Source organism: Peromyscus maniculatus, chromosome 21 (genome assembly GCF_049852395.1).
Source record: "Peromyscus maniculatus bairdii isolate BWxNUB_F1_BW_parent chromosome 21, HU_Pman_BW_mat_3.1, whole genome shotgun sequence".
Lineage (NCBI taxonomy): Eukaryota > Metazoa > Chordata > Mammalia > Rodentia > Cricetidae > Peromyscus > Peromyscus maniculatus.
The window spans coordinates 4,092,469-4,119,829 of NC_134872.1; the positions used below are offsets into that span (position 1 = coordinate 4,092,469).

At 42.8% G+C, this 27,361-nt stretch overlaps 2 protein-coding genes, 1 long non-coding RNA gene and 1 pseudogene across 8 annotated transcripts in view; 3 read left to right on the plus strand and 1 right to left on the minus strand.

Moving 5' to 3' along the window:
* Nucleotides 1–27,361, plus strand: part of LOC143269903 (H-2 class I histocompatibility antigen, Q10 alpha chain-like) — a 175,075-nt pseudogene that overhangs the window by 73,318 nt on the left and 74,396 nt on the right. The window lies entirely within an intron of this gene.
* LOC143269911 (uncharacterized) overlaps nt 1–27,361 on the minus strand; it is a 124,292-nt gene that overhangs the window by 68,727 nt on the left and 28,204 nt on the right. The gene's annotated exons all lie outside the window — the stretch shown is intronic.
* Nucleotides 1–27,361, plus strand: part of LOC102926614 (H-2 class I histocompatibility antigen, Q10 alpha chain-like) — a 139,416-nt gene that overhangs the window by 37,659 nt on the left and 74,396 nt on the right. Inside the window, exon 8 of one of the 2 annotated variants that reach the window (XM_076557300.1) lies at nt 7,232–7,366. The exons of the other annotated variant lie outside the window; for it this stretch is intronic. Within the exon in view, the coding sequence (XP_076413415.1) occupies nt 7,232–7,236 (5 nt within the window). The 3' untranslated portion in view covers nt 7,237–7,366. Of the gene's footprint in view, nt 1–7,231; nt 7,367–27,361 lie in introns of those variants that run through there. 2 annotated transcript variants of the gene reach the window in all.
* Nucleotides 3,640–7,369, plus strand: LOC143269904 (H-2 class I histocompatibility antigen, Q10 alpha chain-like). Of its 4 annotated transcripts, none has more exons than XM_076557314.1 (7): nt 3,640–3,720; nt 3,922–4,188; nt 4,361–4,636; nt 6,156–6,431; nt 6,558–6,683; nt 6,852–6,884; nt 7,232–7,369. In XM_076557314.1, the coding sequence occupies exons 1-7, from the start codon at nt 3,648–3,650 to the stop codon at nt 7,234–7,236; spliced, it is 1,056 nt and encodes a 351-aa protein (XP_076413429.1). In that variant the 5' UTR covers nt 3,640–3,647; the 3' UTR covers nt 7,237–7,369. The 4 variants fall into 4 exon arrangements, with proteins under 4 accessions (XP_076413429.1, XP_076413430.1, XP_076413427.1 ...); XM_076557315.1 differs by having other exon boundaries at nt 6,558–6,674; XM_076557312.1 differs by lacking the exon at nt 7,232–7,369 and having other exon boundaries at nt 6,852–7,220.

The following is a 27,361-nucleotide window of genomic DNA, read 5'->3' on the forward strand; positions in this document are numbered from 1 at the left end:
CCTAAGTAGTGCTGGGATCAAGAAAAATGGGCCTTGGTGGTTCGTTTTCCTGGAGCCATGTCCATGGCAGTGGACCATGGCAGTTAGACACAGATGATGCTCACACGCTCCAGAAGAGACTCTGACATCGCTGTTGCCATTGTTGCTGTTATAGCGGTGGTGGCCACTACTGCTATTGTTGCTGGGATTGCTATTTCATAATTGGTTACTACAGCTAGCACAATGGAGACCCTGGCAGCAAAAGTAGCTACCACAATTAGTTAATCTTTCATCTTATTGGGCATGATAAATTTAATTCCACTATTATACATTAAAATTGGCTTTGAAAGTTGTAAAAAATTATTAAAATTCAAGTTCCATTTGCTTATGGGATACCACCTTACAAGGACTCTAATTTGCAGTAAGGCTCGTTTAAGAAGGGAATCGCTCAAGTGTTTTTAGCCTCCTGGCTATGGGTGGGTTAGGACTTCTGTTGGTCTTTTCTGTGTCGCACAGATTGCAAGCCCAGTGCCACTTTGAGATCTTTGGCAGCAGTTACTCTACAGCTCACATGGTTGAGTCTGTATGATAATGAGTATTCAGAGATGGGTAATGCTTGGGGGGCGGTCATCAACCTAAGTCAGAGCATTTGTGTGGCCTGGGCAGGTGTCTCTATGACGGGTAAGGTGACCTGCTGACGTCCCACGCAACCTAAGTCAGAAGCTCATTTTTTTTTAATAAAAAGGGGGGACCTGTGGGCCCCTGCCCCCGACTGTGAGTGGCTGCCGCCTTGCTTGCCGACCTTGACCAGATGTCCTCCCTATTCAGATTCCCTGCCGGCTTCGGCTTCCTTCTCACCTAACGATCACAGGAGGTTCTTTGTTCCTGTATCCTGCATTTTGTGTAAACAGCTTAGATGCAAGAATGTAGAACATTGGGTAGCGAACTTCTGCCCTCCGGGGACCCTCCATTGTGTTGTAAGCCTGTATTTAAGGTTTCCTCCCTCTATCAATAAACGGCATTCAGCATTTGGCATTCGGCATTCAGCCATGGGAATGACTCGCTGTCTCTTGTCTCTATTTTTTAATCTGCAGCCCCTAGCTCGGACATGGTGAAGGGGTATCAGTAATGCGGGCATTACCTCAACAATCTGGCTCGCAGCTCTTCCAAGTGTGCCCTTCTTTATTACCTCCTTACTTTGTTTTTTCCACCTAACTTTATCCTGCCTGGCTATTGGCCCAAACAGCTTTATTATTAACCAATGAGAGCAACACACATTAACAGCATACAGAAAGGTCATCCCACAGCAGTCTTCCATGGTCAAATCTGATCTCTCTCTCTTTTTTTTTTCTGGTAGGAATCCACAGTATTTTGTTTCCTGGGGAAACAAAAGCATAAACTCTCTCCCAACGTAACATAATGTCCAGCTTCCATTTTGAAGTTAAGTCATTTTTAAAATATATAGGTTAGTTTAATTTAGCAGTTTCCATAATCCAATGTTTCTTAGCAGCTATTCCTTTTTGTACATTAGCATTTAAATAATTTAAAGTTAACAGGAAACCATGTAGGATCCAGACTCCCTGTGTATGTTCCATCTTTACATGGCTTTTTTTTTTTTAATTTTAGACTTTCTTAAAAGACTTTGCTATTTTTTAAACTATTTTTCCTGTGAATGTCTTTACCCATTTTGTTTTCTTAAGTCTATGCACATTGTTATAAATTAAACACAGTAACCTGTTTAGATTTTTTTTTTCCATCTGAACATGCTTTACTGAGTATCTCTAACCTTTTCTGTCTGCATGGACAAAACCTTAAACCAACCACTCAGCTCAGCTCATGGTACATTGGCGGCTCAAGCACACAAGCAGCTGCCAGGAGACACATCTCTGTGCCGTGCCGGCATGAGAGACATGAGATTAGGAAGCTGCGTGTGACTCCATTATTGTGTATTTAGAAACTTTTTTAAGCTTTCTCTCTATATATATACACACACATACATACATACACACACACACACACACACAAGGACCCATAATGTGCACCATTTGTAAGTAGAATTTTATGTCCCACCAGACAGTTCCCAATAACCACACAGAGACTTTTTATTAATTATGAATTCATGGCCTATAGCTTAGGCTTGTTTATAACTATAACTTAAATCTATAACTTAAGCCCACAACTAAAATTAACCCATATTTCTTTTCTATGTTCTACCAAGTGGCTCTGTACTTTTCCTCGGTATAATATGTTCATCTTGCTTCTCTCCCCATCTCCTGGAGACTCCACCATTCTTCTTACAATTCTCTTTGCCCTGATAATCCTGTCCAGCTATTGGCTGATAGCTTTTTATTGAACCAATGCAAGTGACATTTCTTCACATTGTGCAAAAAGATTATTCCACAACACACCAGGAGAGACACACAGACAGACTCTGCTGCCTTCTTTTCCTCTCCTCAACCTCCTCTTCCTTCCTCTCTTCAGACTCTGGATCTAAAGTCACTACTGGAATACAATGGCAAGAACAAGCAGGTTGGGATACAGTGGAGAGATGCTTCTCTTTAAAGCAGAGGTGCTGGCCTGCAAGCACCACACAGACTCCCACAGAGACCAGGCTCCTGTGTTCACCTGCAGGGGGCGGCTCAGAAATCTCACCTGTAAATAGACACTTTGCCTTTTCACTCAGGATCCTATCTTCACAGTGCGGTGCTTACACTCAGACTCCTAGTTTTCTCCCAGATGATCATCTGTGGCTCCAAGTGGTTGTAATAATAAAGCAGAATAATGATAACAGTGTAGTAGTAGAAGTTACACAATCCATGGCACTCTCCCTCTGACATTTTCTCACACTTTATAAGCTCATGAGATGAGGGAGATGAATGTTACAGGCCTGTGGGACCCTGAATCTGGTAAAAGTTGGCTTCTGAGTTTCTTAGGCCTGTGCAGTGTGGACACTGGGCAGAGGATAATTCTCATGGCAGTGGTACACACGGGGGATTCAAGGTTTCATCCCTGTTCAGTAGTGTGGAGCTAAATTAAATTTATAAACATCTTCTTTCTGTGGATGTTGACTTGATGTCTTCAAATCCCAGCCACACATAACTGAAGTAGAAAGTGAAAGCAGAGGTGAGTAGGACTCCAGCACGGAGAGTCACATGTAACACACAGTGTGTCAAAAGTGCTTGAGCAGAGCTGTGAAAACTCCAGTCACCTCCCGATGCAGGTGTCCACGGCAGCCCCACACCGTCACCAGGACTCCGACAGCACCTGTGTCCTGAACATTCATTTTAAGTGCTGTGTGTATTTTATCTGGAAACTTCGCGCTCTTAGGTTTCATCCTGACTAACCTGAGGAGACAGTTGTCCTCAGGGGGCTCAGAGACACCATGACACACAGCGCTCCATCCCGCAGCACAGGGTTCAGCAAAGTCTCAGTCCCCAGGCAGTGAGGTCTGGGGTGGGAGCCCAGGGCTGGGAATCCTTCAGATCCCAGGTTTCACTTCTCCAGCTCCTGACCTGTGTCCAGTCCTTCTGCCCAGACAATGATGGATGACAACTGTCCTGTTCGCACCCCCATTGGGTGACGAGATCTCAGAGAACCAATCAGCGTCGCCATGGTCAAGGGTTATAAACTCCACACAGCCCACAGAACTCAGACGTCCCAGATCCCAGATGGGGGCGATGGCTCCGTGCGCGCTGCTCCTGCTGCTGGCGGCCGCCCTGGCCCCGACCCGGACCCGCGCGGGTGAGTGCGGGGTCGGGAGAGAAACGACTCTGAGGGGAGGGCGGGGGCGGCCCCGGGGAAGCCGCGTCCCCGCGTCGCCCAGCCAGACCCTCCCGCCCTTCTCCACCGCGTCCCGAGCCCCGCGCCCTGCTCCCCTCCCGGCCCGCGCACCCGCCCGGGGTCCCAAGAAAGGGTCGGGGTCTCACCGCGCGCTGCCCCCAGGCTCGCACTCGCTGCGGTTTTGCCACACCATCGAGTCCCGGCCCGGCCTCGGGGAGCCCCGGTACATGGAAGTCGGCTACGTGGACGACACGCAGTTCGTGCGCTTCGACAGCGACGCGGAGACTCCGAGGATGGAGCCGCTGGCGCCGTGGGTGGAGCAGGAGCCTGAGTATTTGCTGAGGGAGACGCGGAGAGCCAAGGGCTGGGAGCAGACTTTCCGAGGAAACCTGAGGACCCTGCTGGACTACTACAACCAGAGCGAGGGCGGTGCGTGATCCTTCCACGTCCCTACGTACCGGCAGGAGTCGCCTGGGGTCTCAAGGTTCAGGAGGAGAGCCATGGACCTGAACCCCGTTTCACTTTCAGTTTAGGGGAGTCCGCAGGTGGGCGGGGCCGCGGGGCGGGCCGGTGGGCGGGGCTGACCGCCAGGTCCCCGCAGGCTCTCACACCTACCAGCGTAGGTGTGGCTGTCACATTGGGTCCGATGGGCAATTCCTCCGCGGGTACAGTCAGGACGCCTACGACGGCCGCGATTTCATCGCCCTGAACGACGACCTGACCACGTGGACGGCGGCGGACACGGCAGCGCAGATCACCCGGCGCAAGTGGGAGCAGGCTGGTGAGGCAGAGAGACACAGGGCCTACCTGAAAGATGAGTGCGTGGAGTGGCTGCGCAGATACCTGGAGAACGGGAAGGACGCACTGCAGCGCACAGGTGCAGGGCCGCGGGCAGCTCCTCCCTCTGCCCTCGGGCTGGGCTCAGTCCTGAGGAAGAAGAAACCCCTCAGCTGGGGTCATGCCCCTGTCTCAGGGCAGACAGTGTCCCTGGGTCTCCTGATTTAGCATGGCAGGGACCGCACTGATCCCCAGGCTCAGCCTTCTCCCTGGACAGCTGCAAATCTGTCTCAGAGGAGGGAGAGGAGACCCCGACCTAACCACAGTGGCTCCTGCAGTCTGCAGCCGCTGTCAGCCATGGCCTCTCCAGGCCGGGGTCTCTGCCCACATCAGGGTTGTGGAAACTGAGTCCTGTCATCTGAGTGTGTCAGCCTTACACGCCAGGACCGGAAGTCTCCTTTCCTGATGGGAGACATGGACGCCCCTACCCTAGGCTGGTTCACCCACTTTCTAGAACCTTCCAAAAATACATTCTCCCGTATCCCTGTGGGTGAGGTTATCATCCCTCACACACCCCAATTCTATCCATTCCTGGAACTGAAGTGTGAGCATTTATAGTGTGCCCTGAAAAACTCCTAAATCGTGGAGTTGCCTTTCTTTCTTTCTTTTCTTTTTTTTAGATATTATTTTGCGTTGAGACAGTTTTTCTTCTTCACTGGGGTGATATTGTTTCTTCCTCTGCTTGTATTATTTTTTGTTTCAGTCTCTACAGGTGCCAGGGGAGACCACTAATCTTCATAATTAGACAAGTTAGGTCAGTGTTCCCTTTAATCAAGAACGATTCCTATGCGTTTAGACTGTTTTCTGCCATATTAACATCCAGAGCCCTCCTGCTCTCTCTCAGCCCCAACAAGTCACAGTGTTGCCCCAGTGGATTAGGAATTGAACTTCCTCAGAGACAGGGTCTTCTGCAGCTCCAGGACAGGAGTGACAGGGACGATCCACACACCCCTGTGAGCACCGCTGGGTCCCAGGGAATGCTGCCCTGGGCTCCACAGCACACTTCCAGGGGTCCTGGTGACAATACCTTGTATCTGGTCCCCCAGAGGCAGGGCTTGGGGAGTCATTTTCTCTGGCTGAGTGTCAGAGGTTCACCACATTTCTGCTGCACACTTTGGTGATGGCTGTTCACTGGACAGACAGTTATGCTGGTCAGCAAGATTGGCAGAGTGATTGTGCCTCAGTGGTGGCAGCAGGAGTTGGTGGCACCCTTCATGTAGGCCTTGTACCTGATTTCTTATTTTGATATCAATTAATAACATATATAAATTAATTATTTTCCATTCCTTCTATTCTTTTACCACCTAACTAATGCTATAGAACATCACATGAGGAAGACCATGCTGACCTGCTGGCTCATGTGGATTCCCTCTTAGCTACTGAGTCCCCCCAGAAAATGTGCAGTTCTGCGATGAGGGGACCAGCTCTCCCTGAGGTCACTAGTGTGATGACAGAATTGTCCAAACAGACACAGTTTAGTGTCAGCATTGGTTTAACTTTGTCTTGGCAGATTTCAGTTTATCTTGTTAATTGTGGGATTTCTCAAATCTTCCACACAGATCCCCCAAAGACACATGTGACCCATCACCTAACACTGAAAGGAGACATCACCCTGAGGTGCTGGGCCCTGGGCTTCTACCCTGCTGAGATCTTCATGACCTGGCAGAGGGATGGGGAGGAACAGACTCAGGACATGGAGCTGGTGGAGACCAGGCCTGCAGGGGATGGAACCTTCCAGAAGTGGGCAGCTGTGGTGGTGCCTTCTGGGGAGGAGCAGAGATACACATGCCATGTGCACCATGAAGGGCTGTCTGAGCCCCTCACCCTGAAATGGGGTAAGGAGGGTGTGGGTGCAGAGCTGGGGTCAGGGGAAGCTGGAGCTTTCTGCAGAATCTGAGCAGGGTCAGGGCTGACAGCTGGGTTCATGACCCTCACCTATTTTCCTGTCTTTCCCTTCCCAGAGCCTCCTCAGTCCACTGTCCCCATCATGGCAAACATTGCTGTTCTGGTTCTCCTTGGAGCTGTGGCCATCATTGGGGCTGTGGTGGCTGTTGTGAAGATGAGGAGGAGAAACACAGGTAGGAAAGGTCAGGTCTGGTTCTCTCTCAGCCCCTTTTAGAAGTGTGCTCTGCCTCGCTAATGGGAAACATCCACACCCCTCATTGCTCCTGTCTCTGACCTGGGTCTGCTGTCAGTTCTGGAACCTTCCTAGGGTCGGGGTCTTCCCTGGTCTCTCACAGCTTTTCTTCTCACAGGTAGAAGAAGAGAGAACTATGCTCCATTTCCATGTAAGTGTGGGGAGCACGATTGTCCCTGAAGCCATTGAAGTGACTGGAGATGTTGATGAGTTCTGGCCATCCATGATCACTCCTTCAGGGAAATCTTTGGGGCCCTGTTTTTATGTTCGTGTGTGTGTGTGTGTGTGTGTGTGTGTGTGTGTGTTACTCTGGGTAGGCACAGTGCCCAGAGCTCTGATGTGTCTTACCCAGGCTGTAAAGGTGACACTCTGGGGACCTGATTTGGGGAGGGGAAGTGGACATGATTGGGGTTCAGGGACTCCCAGAATCCCCTCTGAGTGAGTGGTATGTTTTGGGATGTTGTCTTCACAATGATTGTTCATGACTCTTGTTTGTAGTGTGAAGACAGCTGCCTGTCCTGACAGAGTGACAGAGATGTGCTCAGGTCTCTCCTGTGATGTCCTGAGCCCCTCAGTTCACTCTCAGCAACAGTGTCTGATGTTCCCTGTGACCCTGTGGGCTCAATGTGAAGAACTGGGGAGCCCGGCCACCACTGCACACCAGGACCCTGTCCCTGCACTGCCTGTGTTCCCTTCCACAGCCAACCTTCCTGGTCCAGCAGGCAGGAGGGGACATCTCCATCCTGTCACCTCCATGCTGCCCTGAGCTGCAGCCCCTGACTCCCCACTGAAAATAAGAATCTGAATGTGAACTTGGTTGTTCATGTCCTTGATCTGACAGGGGGATTGATGGGTAAATTAAAGGATTGAAATACTTAGAGCTTGTGGAGGAAATAAATGGCATCATGGAGAACCTTCTCGAATCTGTGTTCATTATGCTGTGTGTATCTGGTGGACAAGATGAGGCTGTGGGAGCTGAGTGTGAACAGGACTGTGCCCAGGTGGAGCTCAGTCCATTGTTGGCTGTGACATGGTCACTCCTCAGCTCTGTCACCTCCTGGCTCTGTTCTCTTCATCACTTGAACCACATGCTGAGAGTCTGTGATCACAGGGACACTGGGATGACAGAGCCTTGTCCTATCCCCAGGATTGTGAGCAGCCAGGGCTGCTGTGACAGGTCAGCCTGGGCTCTGACCTGGCCATGACTCTTCACCCCGTCTTCTCTGTTTATTTCTTACCTTTTTAGTTTGTATGGAGGACTAGGCCTGTTCTTGTTCCTGTGAATGGTGCCTGTCTCATTGTCCCTCGGGCTCCATGAGTGACAGCATTAAGAGGTGTTTGTCTGGCTGGAGAGATGGCTCAGAGGTTAAGAGCACTGACTGCTCTTCCAGAGGACCTGAGTTCAATTCCCAGCAACCACATGGTGGCTCACAACCATCCATGATCAGATCTGGTGCCCTCTTCTGGCCTGCAGTCATACATACGGTATACATAATAAATAAATAAATCTTTTTTTTTTTTTTTAAAAGACGTGTTTGTCCATCCTTGCCCCCCAAGGCCCAGCTAAGGCCCTGACTCAGGAGACTGTGGGCTGAGGAGATGAACTTCAGTCTCCTGAGCTTCTGCCTCCTTCCAGGCCCCTCCCTGAGGTCCTCTCCTTCTCCATCTTTCAGAATCTAACCCGGGTTGTAGGATGGGCAGAGAGGAGGGATGCACAGTGTCTCATCTCAGTCTGTCCTGTTGGAGCTGGGTTCTGCCCAAGGTCCCCTCCCTCTCTCTGTCTCTGGGAATCCTGGTGCTGCCCCCAGTGGTGACTCAAGGATTTACAGGCTGAATCTACTCTAGATTTAAGTTTATTTTTTTAAAAAATGATCCCAAGGACTGAAGAATTGGCTGAGGGGTTATGAGCACTTGCTGCTCCTGCAGAGGACCCGGGTTCAGATCCCAGCACCCACACCATGGCTCACACCATCCATAACTCCTGTTCCATGGTTTCCAGTGCCCCTGTGGACATCAGATAGGCACATGGTACAAACACATACAGCCAAGAAAAACACTCATAGGCATACAATTAATGAACCTTTTATAAAATAGATTGTGGGAACACCAGAGATGGAAATTACTTCACCCCTGCTCCGGGTCCAGCCCCTGCAGTTTTCTAGGTTTGTGACCTTGAGTCAGGAGTCCAGGAGTTTAGCTGAGATGTTTGAAGACCAAGAAGGTGACAATCTCTGTCATGATGCAGCCGTCTTTGTCTTGTGAGGGATGATGACTTCCAGTGCCTGGGACCTGAAAGACCCCCAGAGGAGATCTTCCTTCAGGAGAGACCCCAAACCCAAGGAACACGCCGAACCACAGATCAGATGTAAACAGCAAGAGGGTTTATTCAGATACACAGGTACCTGGGGCGAAGTCTCTCGGAGGACTTGCGGGCCTTCCTAGTGCAAGGGGGACTTTTTATAGGATCCCAGGAGCAGAGGTGCGGTTACAGAAGCGAGAAGCATAGTTACAGGGCTCCTATTGGTTGTTTCAGTGAAGGCCAGGGTGAACTTGGGGTCGTATTCTTAATTCTCAGAAATTTGATATGTGTGGCTGACTTGGCCTTGCCCAGGGTATAGTGGGTGTTTTTCCAGCCCAGCTGCTTATTCCTCAAGGCCAGGGGGCCAGCCATAAAATATCCTGATTTGACTCAACGGTTTTTCTCTCAAGGCCGCCGACCACAGTTATCTCTCTCTCAAGGCCGGATGGCTGGCCACAACTGTGAACTCCTGTTTTTCTGATTCCTTCAGAATGGCGTTTCTTAGGCTAAGTTACTGGAACCGGGGGGAAGGGGGGGGCATTTCATCGGCCCAACGCCCCATGTCCTCATAATGGAGTGGGGGTCTTTCAGACCCAGCAAACATTCATACTCAATAAACTTTTGATGAATGAATAAAAAATAAATAGGATCATGGATCAAAGACAGAAAGGCAGGTGGAGAGGGAGGGAGGGCTTTGCTGAGGGGAAGCTCAGGTGACTCTGACCTCAGTGTGAGGGGACCTGGTGCTGCACCCGACACACCAGCATGTGGCCTGAGGTTGTGTTAATCAAGGGAGCTTCTGTAGAAGAGGGAGGTGAGGGTGTGAATTTTCCTCTAGACTGAAACATCCCTGCTGGAGCCAGGAGGAGCTGAGGAGGCTCAGGAAACACAAGAAGCTACAGGTTCACGGAGCTGACACAATGTAGCACTTCCCTCTCAGGGTTAAACCAGCTGCAGTTCCTGAGGGAGAGGAGACTGTTGAGTGGAGCTGCTGGGAGCTGTGCAGGGGACTGCAGTGATGCAGCTGGGTGAGTGACATGCACACTGGGGTGGGCAGCCCAGTGGTTATCCCCTGACTCACCCGGGCTCCTGTGAGTGACCAGTGAGCTCAGGGTTCACCGAGCTGAACCTGGATGGATGTTTTCCTTGGTCAGCTGTCACTGTCTCCATCTGGGGTGGAGGAAATCCACTCCTCAAGCAGGGGACACAGCAGTGCCCATTGTGATCAGCCCACAGTGTCTGTTCCAGATGTGAGATGAAGTCCTGTTTCTAAGACACACTGGGAAGTGATACAGAGTTGCTGGTCTCCTGGAGCAAGTGCTGTGGTGGGAAGATGCCTGTGATACAGTGTAAGGGAATAAAAAGGACAGGTTGTGTGGGGAGGTGTAGGGCAGAAGGGAAGGTGTCCAGAGTGCAGGGGAGAGGAACAGGGTAGAGAGCTATTGTTTTTTTATATTTATTAATTTTTTTAGTGTGGCATGCTGACACATACATGGTTTATTCCTGGCCCTTTCAAAGTAGAGTCAGGTAGATATCTTTGAGTTCAAGTCTAGCCTGGTCTACATATTGACACCATCTCAAAATTATTTTTTTAATTATGTGTTTGTGTTAATTACCTTTCTGATGCTATGATAAAATACCATGACCAAAACAACATTTAAAGAGTTTGTTTGGGCTACAGCTACAGTGGATAAGAGTGCATCACGGCAGGCAAGCAGTGCACAGAGCTGCAGGCATGGTGGGGCAAGCAGGAAGCTGAGACCTCACATCTTCAGTTGCAAACAGGAAGCAGAGAGAGCAATATAGAAGCAAATTGTTTGACTCTTGTTTTTCTTTTTTTGTTTATTTGGTTTTTTTTTTGTTTGTTTGTTTGTTTTTTTGAGACGGGGTTTCTCTGTGTAGTTTTGCGCCTTTCCTGGAACTCACTTTGTAGATCAGGCTGGCCTCAAATTCACAGAGATCTACTTGGCTCTGCCTTCTGAGTGCTGGGATTAAAGGCTTGCACCACCACTGCTTGGCTGATTGTTTGACTCTCCTAGCCCCTCCCTCCCCCAGTACCATACTTTCTGCAGCAAGTCACACCTCTTAAACCTCAACCTCCCCAAATAGCCCCACCAACTAGGGAACAAAGTACAACTACCCAGCACTGTGGGGAGATTGCTCAGGAAATCCATCACAGTGGACGTGTGGTATCCATGTGGGTGTGGTCAGGTGAGTGCCGGGCTCCTGGAGGTCAGAAGAGGGTGTCATATTCCCTGAGTGTGGGTGCTGGGAACTGAACTTGGTTCTGGGCAGGATCAGAAGGTGCTCTCTGCATCTCAGCCATCCACCCTGCCTTAAGGACGCTTAAAAAAAAAGATAGGTGTTCAGCATGGTGTCATTCAGCAAAGTGACATGGTGACATCTGAGCAAAGATCCTATAAAATCAGTCTCTGACTTCTTCCTTTCCTATTTATAGCCTCTTGATCTCCTTCAGTTGTCTGATTTCTCTAGTTAGAACTTCCAAACCAATTCTGAACAAATATGGACAGAGTTGACAGCCTTGTTTTGTTCCTGATTTTAGTTGAATAGCTTTGTTTCTCTCCATTTAATTTGATGTTGGCTGTAGATTTGCTGTGAATTGCCTTGATTATGCTTAGGCAGGTCCCTTGTATCCCTGATCTCTCCAAAACGTTTATCAAGAAGGAATGTTGGATTTTTTCAAAGCTGTTTTTAGCATCTAAAGAGATGATCATGTGGGTTTTTTTTCTTTCAGTATATTTATTTGCAAGTATTTTGTGGAGTATTTTTGCATCTATGTTCCTAAGGGAAATCAGTTTGTAATTCATTTCCTTTGTTGTATCTTTGTGTCATTTGAGTACCAGGGTGACTGTGGCCTCATAAAATAATTTTTGCAATGTTCCTATGGTTTCTATTTTGTGGAATAATTTGAGGAGTTTTGGAGGTAATAATTTTTCTTTGAAAATCTGGTAGAATTCTGGACAAAAATGTTTGGCCCTAGACTTTTTTGTTGGGAGACTTTTAATGACTGCTTCTATTTCCTTAGGGATTATAGGTCTATTTAAATTGTTTATCTGATCTTGATTTAACTTTGGCAAGTGGTATCTATCAAGAAAATTGTCCATTGCTTTTAGAGTTTTCAGTTTTGTAGAGTATAGGTTTTTAAAGTATGACCTAATGATTCTTTAGATTTCCTCAGTGTCTGTTCTTATGCCCCCCTTTTCAGTTCTGATTTTGCTAATTTAGATATTTTCTTTCAGTCTTATAGTTTGTATAAAGATTTGTCTATCTTGTTGACTTTCTCAAAGAACCAACTCTTTGTTTCATTGATTCTTTGTATTGTTCTCCTTGTTTCTATTTTATAGATATCAGCCCTCAGTTTGATTATTTCTCACCAGCTACTCCTCTTGGGTGTGCCTTATTGATGTAACCAACTGTCTTATTAAATAAGAAACACAGAAACAATGTAAAAGAGAAAGCCAAGAGGTCAGAGCTCAGAGCTAAAATCTCACCCTTCCGCCTACGGTGTCCCAGCTTCCCGAAAGAGACCTACTTCCTGTCTGTTCGTTTTTTGTTTTTTTTTTTTTATACTATGTTGTTCTGCCTTCTCATTGGTTGTAAACCCATACACATGACTGCCTCGTCACTGTCTGAATGTACAGCCCCCTAGGTCTTAAAGGCATATGTCTCCAATGCTGGCTATATCCCTGAACACACAGAGATCTATGGGATTAAAGGCGTGTGCCACCACTGCCACACTCTTGCTATGGCTCTAATAGTTCTGACCCCCAGACAACTTTATTATTAACATACAATCAAAATCACATTTCAGTACAATTAGATTACCACCACATTTCCTCTTTTCTATTTTAATAAAAAGAAAAAAAGCAAAAGGTTATAACTAACAAAAGAAAAACTATATACAAAAGTACAATAACTATATACAATATATACAAGTAATAAATACCTAAACAGGTATTTGACAAATCAGAGAAAATAATTCCATTATCTATCCTATTTTGGCAAATCCAAGATGTATCTAATGTACTTTCTATCCTAATTAATTTTCAACTATAACTAACTAATCTTCAACCATAACTAACTAATCTTCAACTCCCTCAGAGACCCAAGAAGGGAATAATATTAGCTAACAAAAATAAAAACAGGAAGTGCATGCAAGCAACTTCCAAAAAATTTTGTGAGTTGACAGAAACAGCCAGCTGCCTGGACAGTCACCTGAGGTTTCTCCGCAGTGTTGGGGCATCATCTTCAGCCTATAGGCTTAGTGTATCTGACAGACTCATTTGTGAAGTAGGATGTACACAAGGTCAACAGTTCAACCTCACATTGGGTGAGAGCAGTCCACGTATCAGAAACACCTGAATTCCACTAGTGTCCTGTCATGATTCAGGATTTTAAATTCTGGAAATTGTTGACAGTTTTTGAACTCAGCTGTCCATTCTTCTTGGCTTTGTATATATGGCTTCATCTCAGCATCCCCTTCTTCTCCACGTCCCTCTATTAAATGCCAGTCTACTATCGAGAGGCATGAGCTTTCAGCTGCTGTTCCATTGTACAACAGAAGCCATCGGCCCTCTGCCTGTTAAGCTGCCTTCGAAGAAAAGGGCACCGTACCTTTTCCGGATGCGAAGGCCACTTCAGGGATGGGGCCATATTGTCCTAGCCTCAGAAGATGCCTTTTGATAAAGCCATAACCACACTTGTTTTGGCAAGAATCAGTAGTCCCTTGTTTCGTGTTCTGTCTGTCCATTTTGTCCTGTTGATTCGAGGATTCTTTGCTGTCAAGTGGCTAACTTTTGCCACAATGAAAGTTGACTCCGTATACAGTTTCTTCAATGCCCATATTTTCTCTGAAGTAGATTAGTACTGCCAAAAACCAACATGTCTCAAAAAAGAAAAATTTTCCAAGTTATTAAAATATTTTAAATGCCATATTCTGTAGATCTCTGAAGGGTTTGAACATGACCTGTCTAAAACATCTCTGCTCAATTTTTAAAACATATCTAATATGACTACAAGTTCTATTGTAATGTCTAACTACTAACGTTCATTTCTTTATATCCTAATAGTTGATAATAATAACATTCAAGGATCAGAAAATTGCATTACATTGTTAAATGAATGGTATAAATACAATTAGAAATATACATATAGCATTTTCTAACAATATCAGTTTCAAATTTGTATACAATATAAAACAATTCAATCCAATGTAAAGTATTAGTAATTGTCTTTTTCTTTTCTTTCTTTCTTTCTTTCTTTCTTTCTTTCTTTCTTTCTTTCTTTTTTTTAAACAAGAACCTTAAATCTAATCTCCTTTGCTTAGCCTTTTTCCTAACCCTTCACAATAACTTGTAACCAACCCCCCTAAATACTGAAAATTATCCCAGACCCAAAACCCATTAAAAAGACCAAAAAACCACCCGCCCCACACCACCTCTTCGGGAATGTGGGCGTCGTATTCTTAAAATTGCTTCCTGCTGGGTATGGGCGAAGATTTCTTTATCCTGAAAGAAAAATTTTAGGTTAATTGTCAAGTTCTAGGAGAGGTAACTATATCCTTCATTATCCAGTCTGTGTATAATGCCAAAGTTCAGGGTTTATCTCAAGTCCTTATTCAAGTAGTCTTTGAGACTGGATCATCTCAGCTAGTCATCTCAAAATTGCTCTGAGCACCTTGTAGTTCAAAGCTGATCTATGGATGATGTTTGTCAGCTTAATGATATTATTATTGTCCACATGGAATTGTTGTTGTTGTGGGGCCCCATCATCTTTCTGGAGACTTCAGTTGATGTTAAGCCTGGCCATGATTTCCTGCAGAAAACTGATAAGAGACTCGAACACAAAAACATATATATACAGCTAGCCTTTTTTCTAGAATTAGTTAGTACTCTATGTGACCATTCATATCTTAACAAAGTTTAAAATGTATATATATATATATATATATATATATATATATATATATATATATATAAATCTTGTAAATTTTGATATAAAATTTATACTTTGAGAAAAGTTTAAAGAATCAGAATAGAATCAAAGAGTTGAGATTAGTAATAGAATAGTCCCTTAATTAATTTGGCTTTTGTCCTGTACCATAGCAGAAGATGGCTCTTATTCTGGCATGATACAGGGAATTTGCATTTTCCTTTTAACAACATGCTTGATTTTAAAGAAGGAGAGAGCCATTCTCCAACTCCAAAGTCAGCTTTAAATTTTAATTGAACTGGGACTATTAGAAAACCAATAGTGTTAAATCTTTAGAGAAAAGCAAAAAAACATTTAGGAAGACATAAAATTTTTTAGATAATATATATCCATACACCGTTTCACTCTGTTTCTTGGGATAGATGATTTGTCCCTTTTCTTCAGTTGTCTCATTTGTCCAGTGTTCTTCAAATTCCTTAACCTTCATTCTCCTCAAAGACAAAACCAAAAACCTTTCCCCAAGACTAATTTTGGGGATGTTTCCTTTTGACAAGTTATTATCTGATTAAATGAAAAGGCATGTGTTATTGATACAAGTTAGTTTAAATTGGATGTTCATGCTGGTTGATGAACTATTACCTCCTCTAATTAAGAGGTCTCTCTTGTTCAAATCGAACCTTTATCAATTTTGATGGTACCCACAGCTTATCTTCTCCTGTAGAAACAAAAGCAAAACCTCGTCCCCAATGTAATACATACCCTGGTTTCCATTCTGAAGTCAGCACATCCTTAAAGTATATAGGCTGATTTAATTCTGTAGTTTTTTCTATCATCCAATGTCTCTCTGCAGCTGTTGTTCCTTTCTCATTGGCATTCAGAAAATTCAAAGTTAGAAGAGCATTATGCAGTCTATTTCTGGGGGTTTTTGTTACCCATTTCTGTTTATTTAGCATATCCTTTAGAGTTCTGTTTGATCTTTCTATAACTGCTTGACCTGTAGGATTATGTGGTATGCCTGTAATATGCTTTATATTGTAATAAGCAAAAAACTGTTTCATTTTAACAGAGACATATGATGGAGCATTGTCAGTTTTGATTTGTGCAGGTATACCCATGATGGCCATAACTTCTAGCAAATGAGTGATTACAGAATCAGCCTTTTCAGAACTCAAAGCAGTTGCCCATTGAAATCCTGAATAAGTATCGATAGTGTGGTGTACATATTTCAATTTTCCAAATTCTGCAAAGTGAAACACGTCCATCTGCCAGATTTCATTTCTCTGAGTACCCTTTGGGTTACATCCTGCTGGTAATGGCGTTTGATTGTAGAAGGAACAACTAGGACATTTCTTTGGCTTGTTGCCAGGTTATGGAAAAATCCTTTTTTAAACCTTTACTAATGACATGATGCTTTTTATGAAATTCTGAGGCCTCCAGCACATTTCCTATCAATAATTTATCAATCTCATCATTGCCTTGTGCTAGAGGGCCTGGCAGACCAGTATGGGATCGAATGTGAGTTATATATAAAGGATGATTCCTTTTCCTGATTGTATCTTGTAATTGAATAAATAGTGAAGTTGATTCTGAAGCATCAGGGATAAATTCTGCAGTCTCAATATGTAACACCACTCTTTCAGCATACTGAGAGTCAGTTACTATGTTGAGAGGTTCTGAAAAATCCATTAATACCAACAAAATAGCATACAATTCTGATTTTTGAACTGAATTATACGGACTTTGAACCACTTTACTTAAATTTTCTGGTTTGTAACCTGCCTTTCCTTCTTTGTTGGCATCTGTATAAAATGTACAAACTCCAGATATGGGTTTTTGCCGTACAATTCGAGGCAAGATCCAATCAGCTCTCTTTATAAGATCAATTCTATTGCTTTTTGGATATTTGCTGTTAATTTCTCCCAAAAAATTACTGCAAGCTCTTTGCCAAGGTTCACTTTCTGTCCATAATTTTTCAGTGTCCTCCTTAGTTAATGGTACAACAATTTCTGCTGGGTCTATGCCTGCTAATTGACGAAGTCTCAATTTTCCTTTGTAAATCAAGTCAGAGATTTTTTCCACATAAGTTTTTAATTTTTTATTTGGTTTATTTGGTAAAAATATCCATTCCAATATAATATCTTCCCTCTGCATTAATATTCCAGTAGGAGAACACCTAGAAGGTAAAATAACCAAAATGCAATCCAGGTTTGGATCAATACGATCCATGTGTCCTTCATGCACTTTCTTTTCTACCAAGGCCAATTCTTTCTCAGCTTCAGGTGATAATTCTCTTGGACTATTTAAGTCCTTGTCATCTTCTAAGGTTTTGAACAAATTAGTCAGTTCATCATTTTTTACCCCAACAATAGTTCGTAGATGAGAAATGTCTCCAAATAATCTTTGAAAGTCATTAAGAGTCTGTAGTCTATCTCTCCGAATTTGCACCTTTTGGGGTCTAATTTTTTGTAGCTCTATTTTATATCCTAAATAATTAATAGAATCTCCTCTTTGTATCTTCTCAGGAGCAATTTGTAATCCCCAGCAAGGCAAAATTTTCTTTACTTCTTCAAACATTATTTCTAAAGTATCTGCATTTGAGTCAGCTAGTAAAATATCGTCCATATAATGATAAATTATAGATTTAGGAAATTTTTTACGTATCACTTCCAATGGCTGTTGTACAAAGTATTGGCACAGAGTTGGGCTATTCAACATTCCCTGTGGGAGGACCCTCCATTGAAATCTTTTAACTGGTTGAGAATTATTATAAGTAGGTACTGTAAAAGCAAATCTTTCTTTGTCTTTTTCTTGTAAGGGTATTGAAAAGAAGCATTCTTTTAAATCAATAACGATGAGAGGCCATCCTTTTGGTAACAGAGTAGGCAAAGGCATCCCAGATTGTAGAGAGCCCATTGGCTGAATTACTTTGTTAATTGCTCTAAGGTCTGTTACCATTCTCCATTTACCAGATTTCTTTTTAACAACAAATACAGGAGAATTCCAAGGGCTGGTTGATTCTTCAATATGCTGAACATTTAACTGTTCTTCTACCAGCTCTTCTAAAGCCTGGAGTTTCTCTGTTGTTAAAGGCCATTGCTGGACCCATACAGGCTTGTCTGTTAACCATTTTAAAGGTAAAGCTGTTGGTGTCTTTGGAAGATCATCAGTTATTGTGCCCTGTTCTTGTATAATATGGATGGCTGGTGACCACTCATTAGAACAATATCTTCTAATATTTCTCTCAGTAACATGTGCTAGTTTATGATTTGTTTCTGAGATTGGAGGGATGTTAATCTGAGTATTCCATTGTTGCAACAAGTCTCGACCCCACAGGTTCATAGTTATGTTAGCCACATATGGTTTTAATTTTCCTCTTTGTCCTTCTGGACCTATACATTCGAGCCATCTTGCACTCTGTTTCACCTGAGATAATGTCCCAGTTCCTAACAGTTGAACGTTTACCTCCTGAAGAGGCCAACTTGGATGCCAAAATTCTGGTGCAATTATGGTAACATCCGCACCTGTGTCTACCAGACCAGACAACAAAACACCATTTATTTTTATCGTTAATTTTGGTCTTTGTTCATTAATAGAAGTTTGCCAAAAAATTTTCTTTATGTTTTCTCCTGAATTTTCTCTTCTCTCTCTGTTTCATCAACCTGACCAGCATGATTTATTCCAATAGGCATTTGGTTATTTAATCGCTCTCCAGAGCAGGGATTTCCTCTATGGCTGCAGGAAAGGTTTGAACTGGATTTGCACTGGGGGCCTGCGCGAGGCCCCTCTGGGAGTTTCCTGAAGACTGAGGCAAAGGATTACCCTGTCTGTCCTTTGTTGATCTACATTCGTTGGTCCAGTGTTTTCCCTTACCACACCTTCTGCATACTCCAGAAGGAAGGGGCATTCTGTTGCCATTGTTCCTTGAAGAAACATTGTTTCTGGGAATGACCTGTCTACAGTCCCTTTTTAAATGTCCTTGCTTTCCACATCCAAAACATCTAACACTCCTCAAACCTTTTGAAATTACTTCTCCTACCCATGTATCATCATGCTCATCAGCTTCAACATTAATTGTTTCTCTAATCCAATCTTCCATAGGTGCAGATCTTGCCCTTAATGGCCTGATTATTCTTTTGCATGCTGCATTCGCATTCTCAAAGGCCAAAGATTCAATTATTGCCTTACCAGCGTCTGAATCCGAGACCATTCTCTTTACTGCTGAAGCCAGTCTTTGTAAAAAATCTGTAAAAGACTCTTTTGGGCCTTGCTTCACCTTTGTAAATGACTCAGATTTTTTTCCTGGTTCCTCAACTCTGTCCCATGCATTCAAGGCTGCCGTTCGACATAAAATTAGGGTTTGGACATCATATAAACATTGTGTTTGAACTGAAGCATATTGGCCTTCGCCAGTAAGCTGATCCTGGCAAACTTGTATTCCTTTATCCCTCCATTGTTTTTCTATGTTTTTAGCCTCCTCCTTAAACCAAGTCAGAAATTGAAGTCTCTGGCTGGGTTCCAGAACACCTTGTGCAAGGTCCCGCCAGTCCTGTGGTACTATCCTATTATATGTTGACCAAGAGTTTAACATTTGCTTTACATATGGGGAATGCATGCCATAAGATACTATTGCCTCCTTAAACCTTTTTAAATCCAACATTTCAATTGGAGCCCAAATATTTTGTGTAGCCATTTGATCAGGCATCTGCTGTATGGTTACAGGATAAATTAAGGGTGACTGTGTGAAAACAGGCTTTCTTTCTGCAACCCTATGATCCCGACTTGAAACAACTTCACTGTTAATTTCTTCTGTCTGAATTTTTACAGGTTTAACAAGTTCTTCTAAAGCTGTTATCCTGGCACTCAAATTGACTATCTTTTTAAATATTAAAATGTGGATTACTATAGAGATAAGTTGCATAATTCCACCAATACTAATATTATATAGTTGTTCCATTGTCAGACTGCCTAAAATTTCGAACAAAAACCAATTTTCTTCCAATATACACATAAAATCCATTTGTTTTTTAATGTGGAAAAAATTCTCTTTTAGATAGTTTCCTTTAAAATATCTGATATGTTATGACTTACTAAATCTGCCTAGAACAGTAGAAATCCGAGGGGATTTTCAAAACAGCCACCTAGTGTCCCAGGTGTAAATCCAAAGAGAAAGAGAGAGAGAGAGAGAGAGAGAGAGAGAGAGAGAGAGAGAGAGAACAAGAAAGCGTAGCTGGCTAAAGTTTAAATGCAGCCACGTGTTCCCTCTTGTGCCGAGTCAAGGCTTGGGTCTGGCTTCCTTAAGCTCTGACCACGTGCGTTGGCTTTACAGGCAGGGTCCTGTTCGGCAGGGCAGGTCTGAGTTGTTTGTAGCACCGGGTTTAAGCAAGCAGGCTTTAAGCACGCAGCTCAGTTAGTCCGGCCTTAGGCCAAGGACTAGGGGGCCGCCGCTCAGACTAGGAAGCCGGAGCTCGGACTAGGACGTCGGCCGCCCGGTCTGCTGCCCTTGCAGGAAAGCGAACCTGCCGCCAAGCCAAGTGGTTTTTAATGGATTCTTGTCACGTTGGGCGCCAGATATTGATGTAACCAACCGTCTTATTAAATAAGAAACACAGAAACCATGTAAAAGAGAAAGCTGAGAGGTCAGAGCTCAGAGCTAAAATCTCACCCTTCCGCCTGCGGTGTCCCAGCTTCCCGAAAGAGACCTACTTCCTGTCTGTTCGTTTGTTTTTTTTTTATAGTATGTTGTTCTGCCTTCTCATTGGTTGTAAACCCATACACATGACTGCCTCGTCACTGTCTGAATGTACAGCCCCCTAGGTCTTAAAGGCATATGTCTCCAATGGTGGCTATATCCCTGAACACACAGAGATCTATGGGATTAAAGGCGTGTGCCACCACTGCCACACTCTTGCTATGGCTCTAATAGCTCTGACCCCCGGACAACTTTATTTATTAACATACAATCAAAATCACATTTCAGTACAATTAGATTACCACCACAGTGCCTGCTTCTTTTTGTTCTAGAGCTCTCATGTGTGCTGTTAAGTTGCTGGTATGAGATCTCTCCAGTTATCTTATGTAGGCGCTTAGTGCCATGAACTTTCATCTTAGCACCACTTTCATAGTGTCCCATTAGTTTGGGTATGTTTGCATTCATTTTCATTAAGTTCTAGGAAGTCTTTCATTTCATTTCTTTATATCTTTCTGTCTTAACCCAGTAGTTATTCAGTAGAGAGCTGTGCAGTTTCCATGAATTTGTAGACTTTCTGTTGTTTCTGTTGTTGTTGAAATCCAGCTTTAACCAGTGGTGGTCTGAAGGGCGCGGGTGGTTATTTCTATTTTCTTGTATCTGTTGAGACTTGCTTTGTGTCAGAGTATGTGATCAGTTTTGGAGAATATTCCATGAGGTATATTCTGAGAAGAAGGTATAGTCTTTTGTGTTTGAATAGAGTGTTCTGTAGATATCTGCTTGGTGCATTTGGTTTATAATGTCTGTTAGCTCCAGTACTTCTCTGTTTAATATTTTTCTCATTGACCTGTCCACCAGTGAGAGTGGGGTCTACTGAATTCTCCCACTATTGATGTGTGAGGGTTGATGTATGGTTTCTGTTGTTGTTGAAATCCAGCTTTAACCAGTGGTGGTCTGAAGGGCGTGGGTGGTTATTTTGATTTTCTTGTATCTGTTGAGACTTGCTTTGTGTCAGAGTATGTGATCAGTTTTAGAGAATATTCCATGAGGTATATGGTTTAGTAATGTTTCTTTTACAATCGTGGGTGCCCTTGCGTTCATGGCATAGATGTTAAGTATTGAAACATCATATTTATGGATTTTTCCTTTGGTGAATATTAAGTGAATTTGGTGAATATTAATATTCCTCAACTTTTTTGATTAATTTTGGATGAAGTCTATTTTGTTAAGTATTAGAGTAGCTACCCAAGCTTACTTCTTGGGTATATTTTCTTAGAACATCTTTTTCCAACCCTTTTTTTTTTAAAGATTTATTATGCATGCAGTGTTCTGCTTGCATGCATGTCTATGCACCAGAAGAGGGCACCAGATCTCATTACAGGTGGTTGTGAGCCACCATGTGGTTGCTGGGAATTGAACTCAGGACCTCTGGAAGAGCTGTCAGTGCTCTTAACCTCTGAGCCATCTCTCCAGCCCAACCCTTTACTCAGAGGTAATGCCCATCTTTAATGTTGAGGTGTGTTTCTTGTATGCATCAGAAAGATGGGTCCTGTTCTTGCATCCATTCTGTGAGTCTTTGTCTTTTTATTGGGGCATTGAATCCGTTGATATTGAGAGATATCAATGACTAACCATTGTTAATCCCTGTTATTTTGTTGTTTGTTATTGGTGTTGTTATTGTTGTTGTTGGTGGTGGTGGTGGTGGTGGTGTGTGTGTGTGTGTGTGTGTGTGTGTGCACACTCGCGCGAGCTTCCCTTCTTTGGTTTTGTTACTATGAAATCATTTATTTCCTGTGTTTCCATGGGTGTAATTAACTCCCATGTGTTGGAGTTTTCCTTCTAGCACTTTCTGTAGGGCTGGATTTGTGGATAGATGGTGTTTAAATTTAACTGTCTTGAAATAACTTGTTTTCTGAATCTACTGCAATTGAAAGTTTTGCTGAGTACAGTAGTCTAGGATGACATCTGAGGCCTCCTAGAGTCTGCAGCACATCTATCCATGCCCTTCTGGATTTTAGAGTCTCCATTAAGAAGTTAGTTGTAATTCGAATAGGTCTACTTTTATATTTTACTTGTTCTTTTCCCCTTCTAGCTTTTAATATTCTTTCTTTTTTCTTTATGTTTGGAGTTTTGATTATTATATGGCCAGGAAACTTTTCTGACCCAATCTGTTTGTATCTTTGTAGACTTCTCCTTCTTTAGGTTAAGAAAACTTTCTATTATTTTGTAGGATATATTTTCTGAGCCTTTGAACTGATTTTTTTCTCCTTCTTCTGTTCCTATTTTCCTTAGATTTGGTTTTTCATAGTATCCCAGATTTCCTGGATGTTTTGAGTCAGGGATTTTTTTAGATTTAACATTTTCTTAGACCAATGTGTCTGTCTCTTCTATTGTATCTTCAATGCCTGAGATTCTCTCTTCCATCCCTTGCATTCTGTTGGTGAACCTTGCATCTGTAGTTCCTGTTCACTTACCCAGATGTTCCATTTCCAGAACTCTCTCAGTTTGTGTTTTCTTTATTGCTTCTGTTTCCAGTTCTAGGTCTTGAACACTTTTATTGTTTCCTTTAACTGTCTGTTTATTTTTTTTCTTGTTTTTCCTGATTTTCTTTAAGGGACTTAGTCTTTTTCTCCAATTTTTTGTTTTATTCCCTTGATTTCTTTAAGAAAGGAATAAGTCAAGACAGGCCCGGCAGTGGAGACAAGCAGAAGCAGGTAGGCCTGTGGCTGTGGCCTGCAGAGGTAGACGGCCCGGGGGCGGCGGCCGACAGGGACATACAGGCCCGGTGGCAGCTGGCAGAGACATACAGGCCCGGCGGCGGTGGCCCGGAGAGGCAGACAGACCCAGCGGCAGCCGACAGGGACATACAGGCCCAGCGGCGGACCGCAGAGGTAGACAGCCCCGGTGACGGAGACAAGCAAACACAGCTTGGAACAGGGACGCCTCTAACCCCAACACCTGGGGAAGAAGCTATCTCCATGCGACGGAACCAGAACAAATCTGAACACTCCGTCTGAGGACAACCCAGGGCCCAGCTGCTTATCCTGTGAAACCCAACAACTTGGAGGTGTTGGTGAGACTACCCTGCTCAGCTGAAACCCATCTGGGAGAGGATTCAGATGCCTACAGTTTGAAGTCTGAAGAAACAAGATCAGCTGAGGAGTTGACAAATGAACAAAACGTGACCTGGGAACACAGAAGAAGGTGCTACCCAGCCACCAAACCAGATCACCAGAATCATAAGTATATACTTCACCGACTGAAATCAGCTGCCCCTGAAGAAATAGCCCAATAGCACCAATTTAACCAAGAACCCCTACTAAACCAAGACTAAAAATTAGAACAAGAGAGGCACTCTCAGACACAGACACCACCTGCACCACACAGAGGAAGAGATGAGTAGACGCCAGTGCAAAAATACAGGCAACAACATAAAGACCTATATGGCAACATCAGAACTTAGGGATTCTATACTTGCAAGACCTGAACATACCAAGACAGAAGAAAGAGAATAAATCAACCCTAAAAATGACTTTAAGAAGATGATAGAGGCCCTTAAAGAAGAAATAAAACATTCCCTCAAAGAGGAAATAAAAACTTTCCTTAAAGAGGAAATGAAAAACTCCCTTAAAGAGGAAATAAAAACTTCCCTTAAAGAGGAAATGAAAAACTCCATTAAAGAGGAAATAAAAAACTCCCTTAAAGAAATGGAAGAAAAAACGAACAAAAAATGGGACGAAATCAAATCAAGCCAAGAAAAAGCAATTAAACAGATGAAAGAAGCATTCCAAGATCTGAAAAATGAATTTGAGACAATAAAGAAAACACATGCTGAGGGAATGCTGGAAATAGAAATCCTGACTAAACGAACAGGAACTGCAGAAACAAGCATAACCAACCGATTGCAAGAGATGGAACAGAGAATCTCTGACACTGAAGACACAATAGAGAAAATAGATTCATCAGTCAAAGAAAACACTAAAGACAAAAAAGTCATATCACAAAATGTCCAGGAAATTTGGGACACCGTGAAAAGACCAAACCTAAAAATAATAGGGATAGAAGAAGGAGAAGAATACCAACTCAAAGGCACAGAAAATATATTCAACAAAATCATAAAAGAAAACTTTCCTAACCTAAAGAAAGAAATACCCATGAAGATACAAGAAGCTTACAGAACACCGAATAGACTGGATCCAAAAAAAGGCCCCTCACCACATAATAATCAAAATAATAAACACACAGAACAAGGAAAAAATATTAAGAGCCACAAAGGAAAAAGACCAAGTAACATATAAAGGCAAACCCATCAGAATAACATCAGACTACTCAATAGAGACTATGAAAGCTAGAAGATCATGGACAAATTTCATGTAGACACTAAGAGACCACGGATGCCAACCCAGACTATTATACCCAGCAAAACTCTCAATCACCATAGGCGGAGTAAACAAAATATTCCAGGATAAAACCAGATTTAATCAATACCTGTCCACAAACCCAGCCCTACAGAAAGCACTTAAAGGGAAAATTCAACCCAAAGAAGGTAAACACATCCATGAAAAATCAAGCAATAGATAATCCTACACCAACATACACCACAGAAGGACAACACAACACAACCACAAAAAATAACAGGAATTAACAATCACTGGTCATTAATATCCATCAATATCAATGGTCTCAACTCACCTATAAAAAGACACAGGCTAACAGAATGGATAAGAAAACAGGACCCATCCATCTGCTGTATACAAGAAACACACCTTAACTTCAAAGACAGACACTACCTCTGAGTAAAGGGCTGGGAAAAGGCTTTCCAAGCAAATGGACCTAAGAAACAAGCTGGTGTAGCTATCCTAATATCTAATAAAATAGACTTCAAACTAAAATCAATCAAAAGAGATCAGGATGGACATTACATATTTATCACGGGAAAAATCCACCAAGATGAAGTCTCGATTCTAAACATTTATGCTCCAAATACAAAAGCACCCACATTCATAAAAGAAACACTACTAAAGTTTAAAACACACATCAAACCCCACACATTAGTAGTGGGAGATTTTAACACACCACTCTCACCAAAAGATAGATCTACCAGACTGAAACTTAACAAAGAAATAAAGGACCTAACAGATGTTATGACTCAAATGGACCTAATAGATATCTACAGAATATTCCATCCTAACACAAAAGAATATACCTTCTTCTCAGCACCCCATGGAACCTTCTCAAAAATTGACCACATGCTTGGACACAAAACAAATCTCAACAGATACAAAAAAATTGGAATAATCTCCTGTATCTTATCATGGAAACTGAACAATGCCCAACTGAAACATCAATGGGTCAAGGAAGAAATAAAGAAAGAAATTAAAGATTTCCTAGAATTCAATGAAAATGAAAGTACAACATACCCAAACTTATGGGACACTATGAAAGCAGTGCTAAGAGGAAAATTCGTAGCTCTAAATGCACACATAAAGAAGATGGAGCAATCCCATACCAATGAATTAACAGCACAACTGAAAGCTCTAGAACAAAAAGAAACAAACTCACCCAGGACAAATAGATGCCAGGAAATAATCAAATTGAGGGCTGAAATCAACGAAATAGAAAACAAGAGAACAATACAAAAAATCAATGAAACAAAGAGTTGGTTTTTTGAAAAAATCAACAAGATAGACAAACCACTAGCCAAATTAACCAAAAGGCAAAGAGAGAGCACCCAAATTCACAAAATCAGAAATGAAAAGGGAGACATAACAACAGACAACGAGGAAATCCAGAGAATCATCAGATCATACTTCAAAAACCTGTACTCCACAAAAATGGAAAACCAGGAAGAAATGGACAATTTTCTGGATAAATACCACATACCAAAATTAAATCAAGACCAGATAAACCATTTAAATAGACCAATAACCCCTAAAGAAATAGAAACAGTCATCAAAAGTCTCCCAACCAAAAAAAGCCCAGGACCAGATGGTTTCAGTGCAGAATTCTACCAGACTTTCAAAGAAGAACTAATAAATGTAAACTTGTACCAATCCTCTTCAAAGTGTTCCACACAATAGAAACAGAAGGAACACTACCAAATTCTTTTTATGAGGCTACAATTACCCTGATACCCAAACCACACAAAGATGCAACAAAGAAAGAGAACTACAGACCAATCTCCCTCATGAACATTGATGCAAAAATACTCAACAAAATACTGGCAAACCGAATCCAAGAATACATCAAAACAATCATCCATCACGACCAAGTAGGATTCATCCCAGGGATGCAAGGATGGTTCAACATATGAAAATCAGTCAATGTAATACACCATATAAACAACTGAAAGAAACAAACCACATGATCATCTCCTTAGATGCTGAAAAAGCCTTTGACAAAATCCAACACCCCTTCATGATAAAGGTCTTAGAAATATCAGGAATACAAGGAACATTTCTAAACATAATAAAAGCAATTTATAGCAAGCCAACAGCAAATATCAAATTAAATGGAGAGAAACTCAAAGCGATACCACTAAATTCAGGAACAAGACAAGGCTGTCCACTCTCCCCATATTTATTCAATATAGTACTAGAAGTTCTAGCTAGAGCAATAAGACAACAAACGGAGATCAAAGGGATACAAATTGGCAAGGAAGAAGTCAAACTTTCACTATTTGCAGATGATA

What these genes read in the sequence shown, in the direction of transcription:
- LOC143269904 (XM_076557312.1), top strand. Translation starts at nt 3,648, where the DNA reads ATGGGGGCGATGGCTCCGTGCGCGCTGCTCCTGCTGCTGGCGGCCGCC. An exon ending in CCCGACCCGGACCCGCGCGG is followed by an intron (nt 3,721 to 3,921) that starts GTGAGTGCGGGG and finishes CGCTGCCCCCAG; the next exon opens with GCTCGCACTCGCTGCGGTTT. An exon ending in CTACAACCAGAGCGAGGGCG is followed by an intron (nt 4,189 to 4,360) that starts GTGCGTGATCCT and finishes AGGTCCCCGCAG; the next exon opens with GCTCTCACACCTACCAGCGT.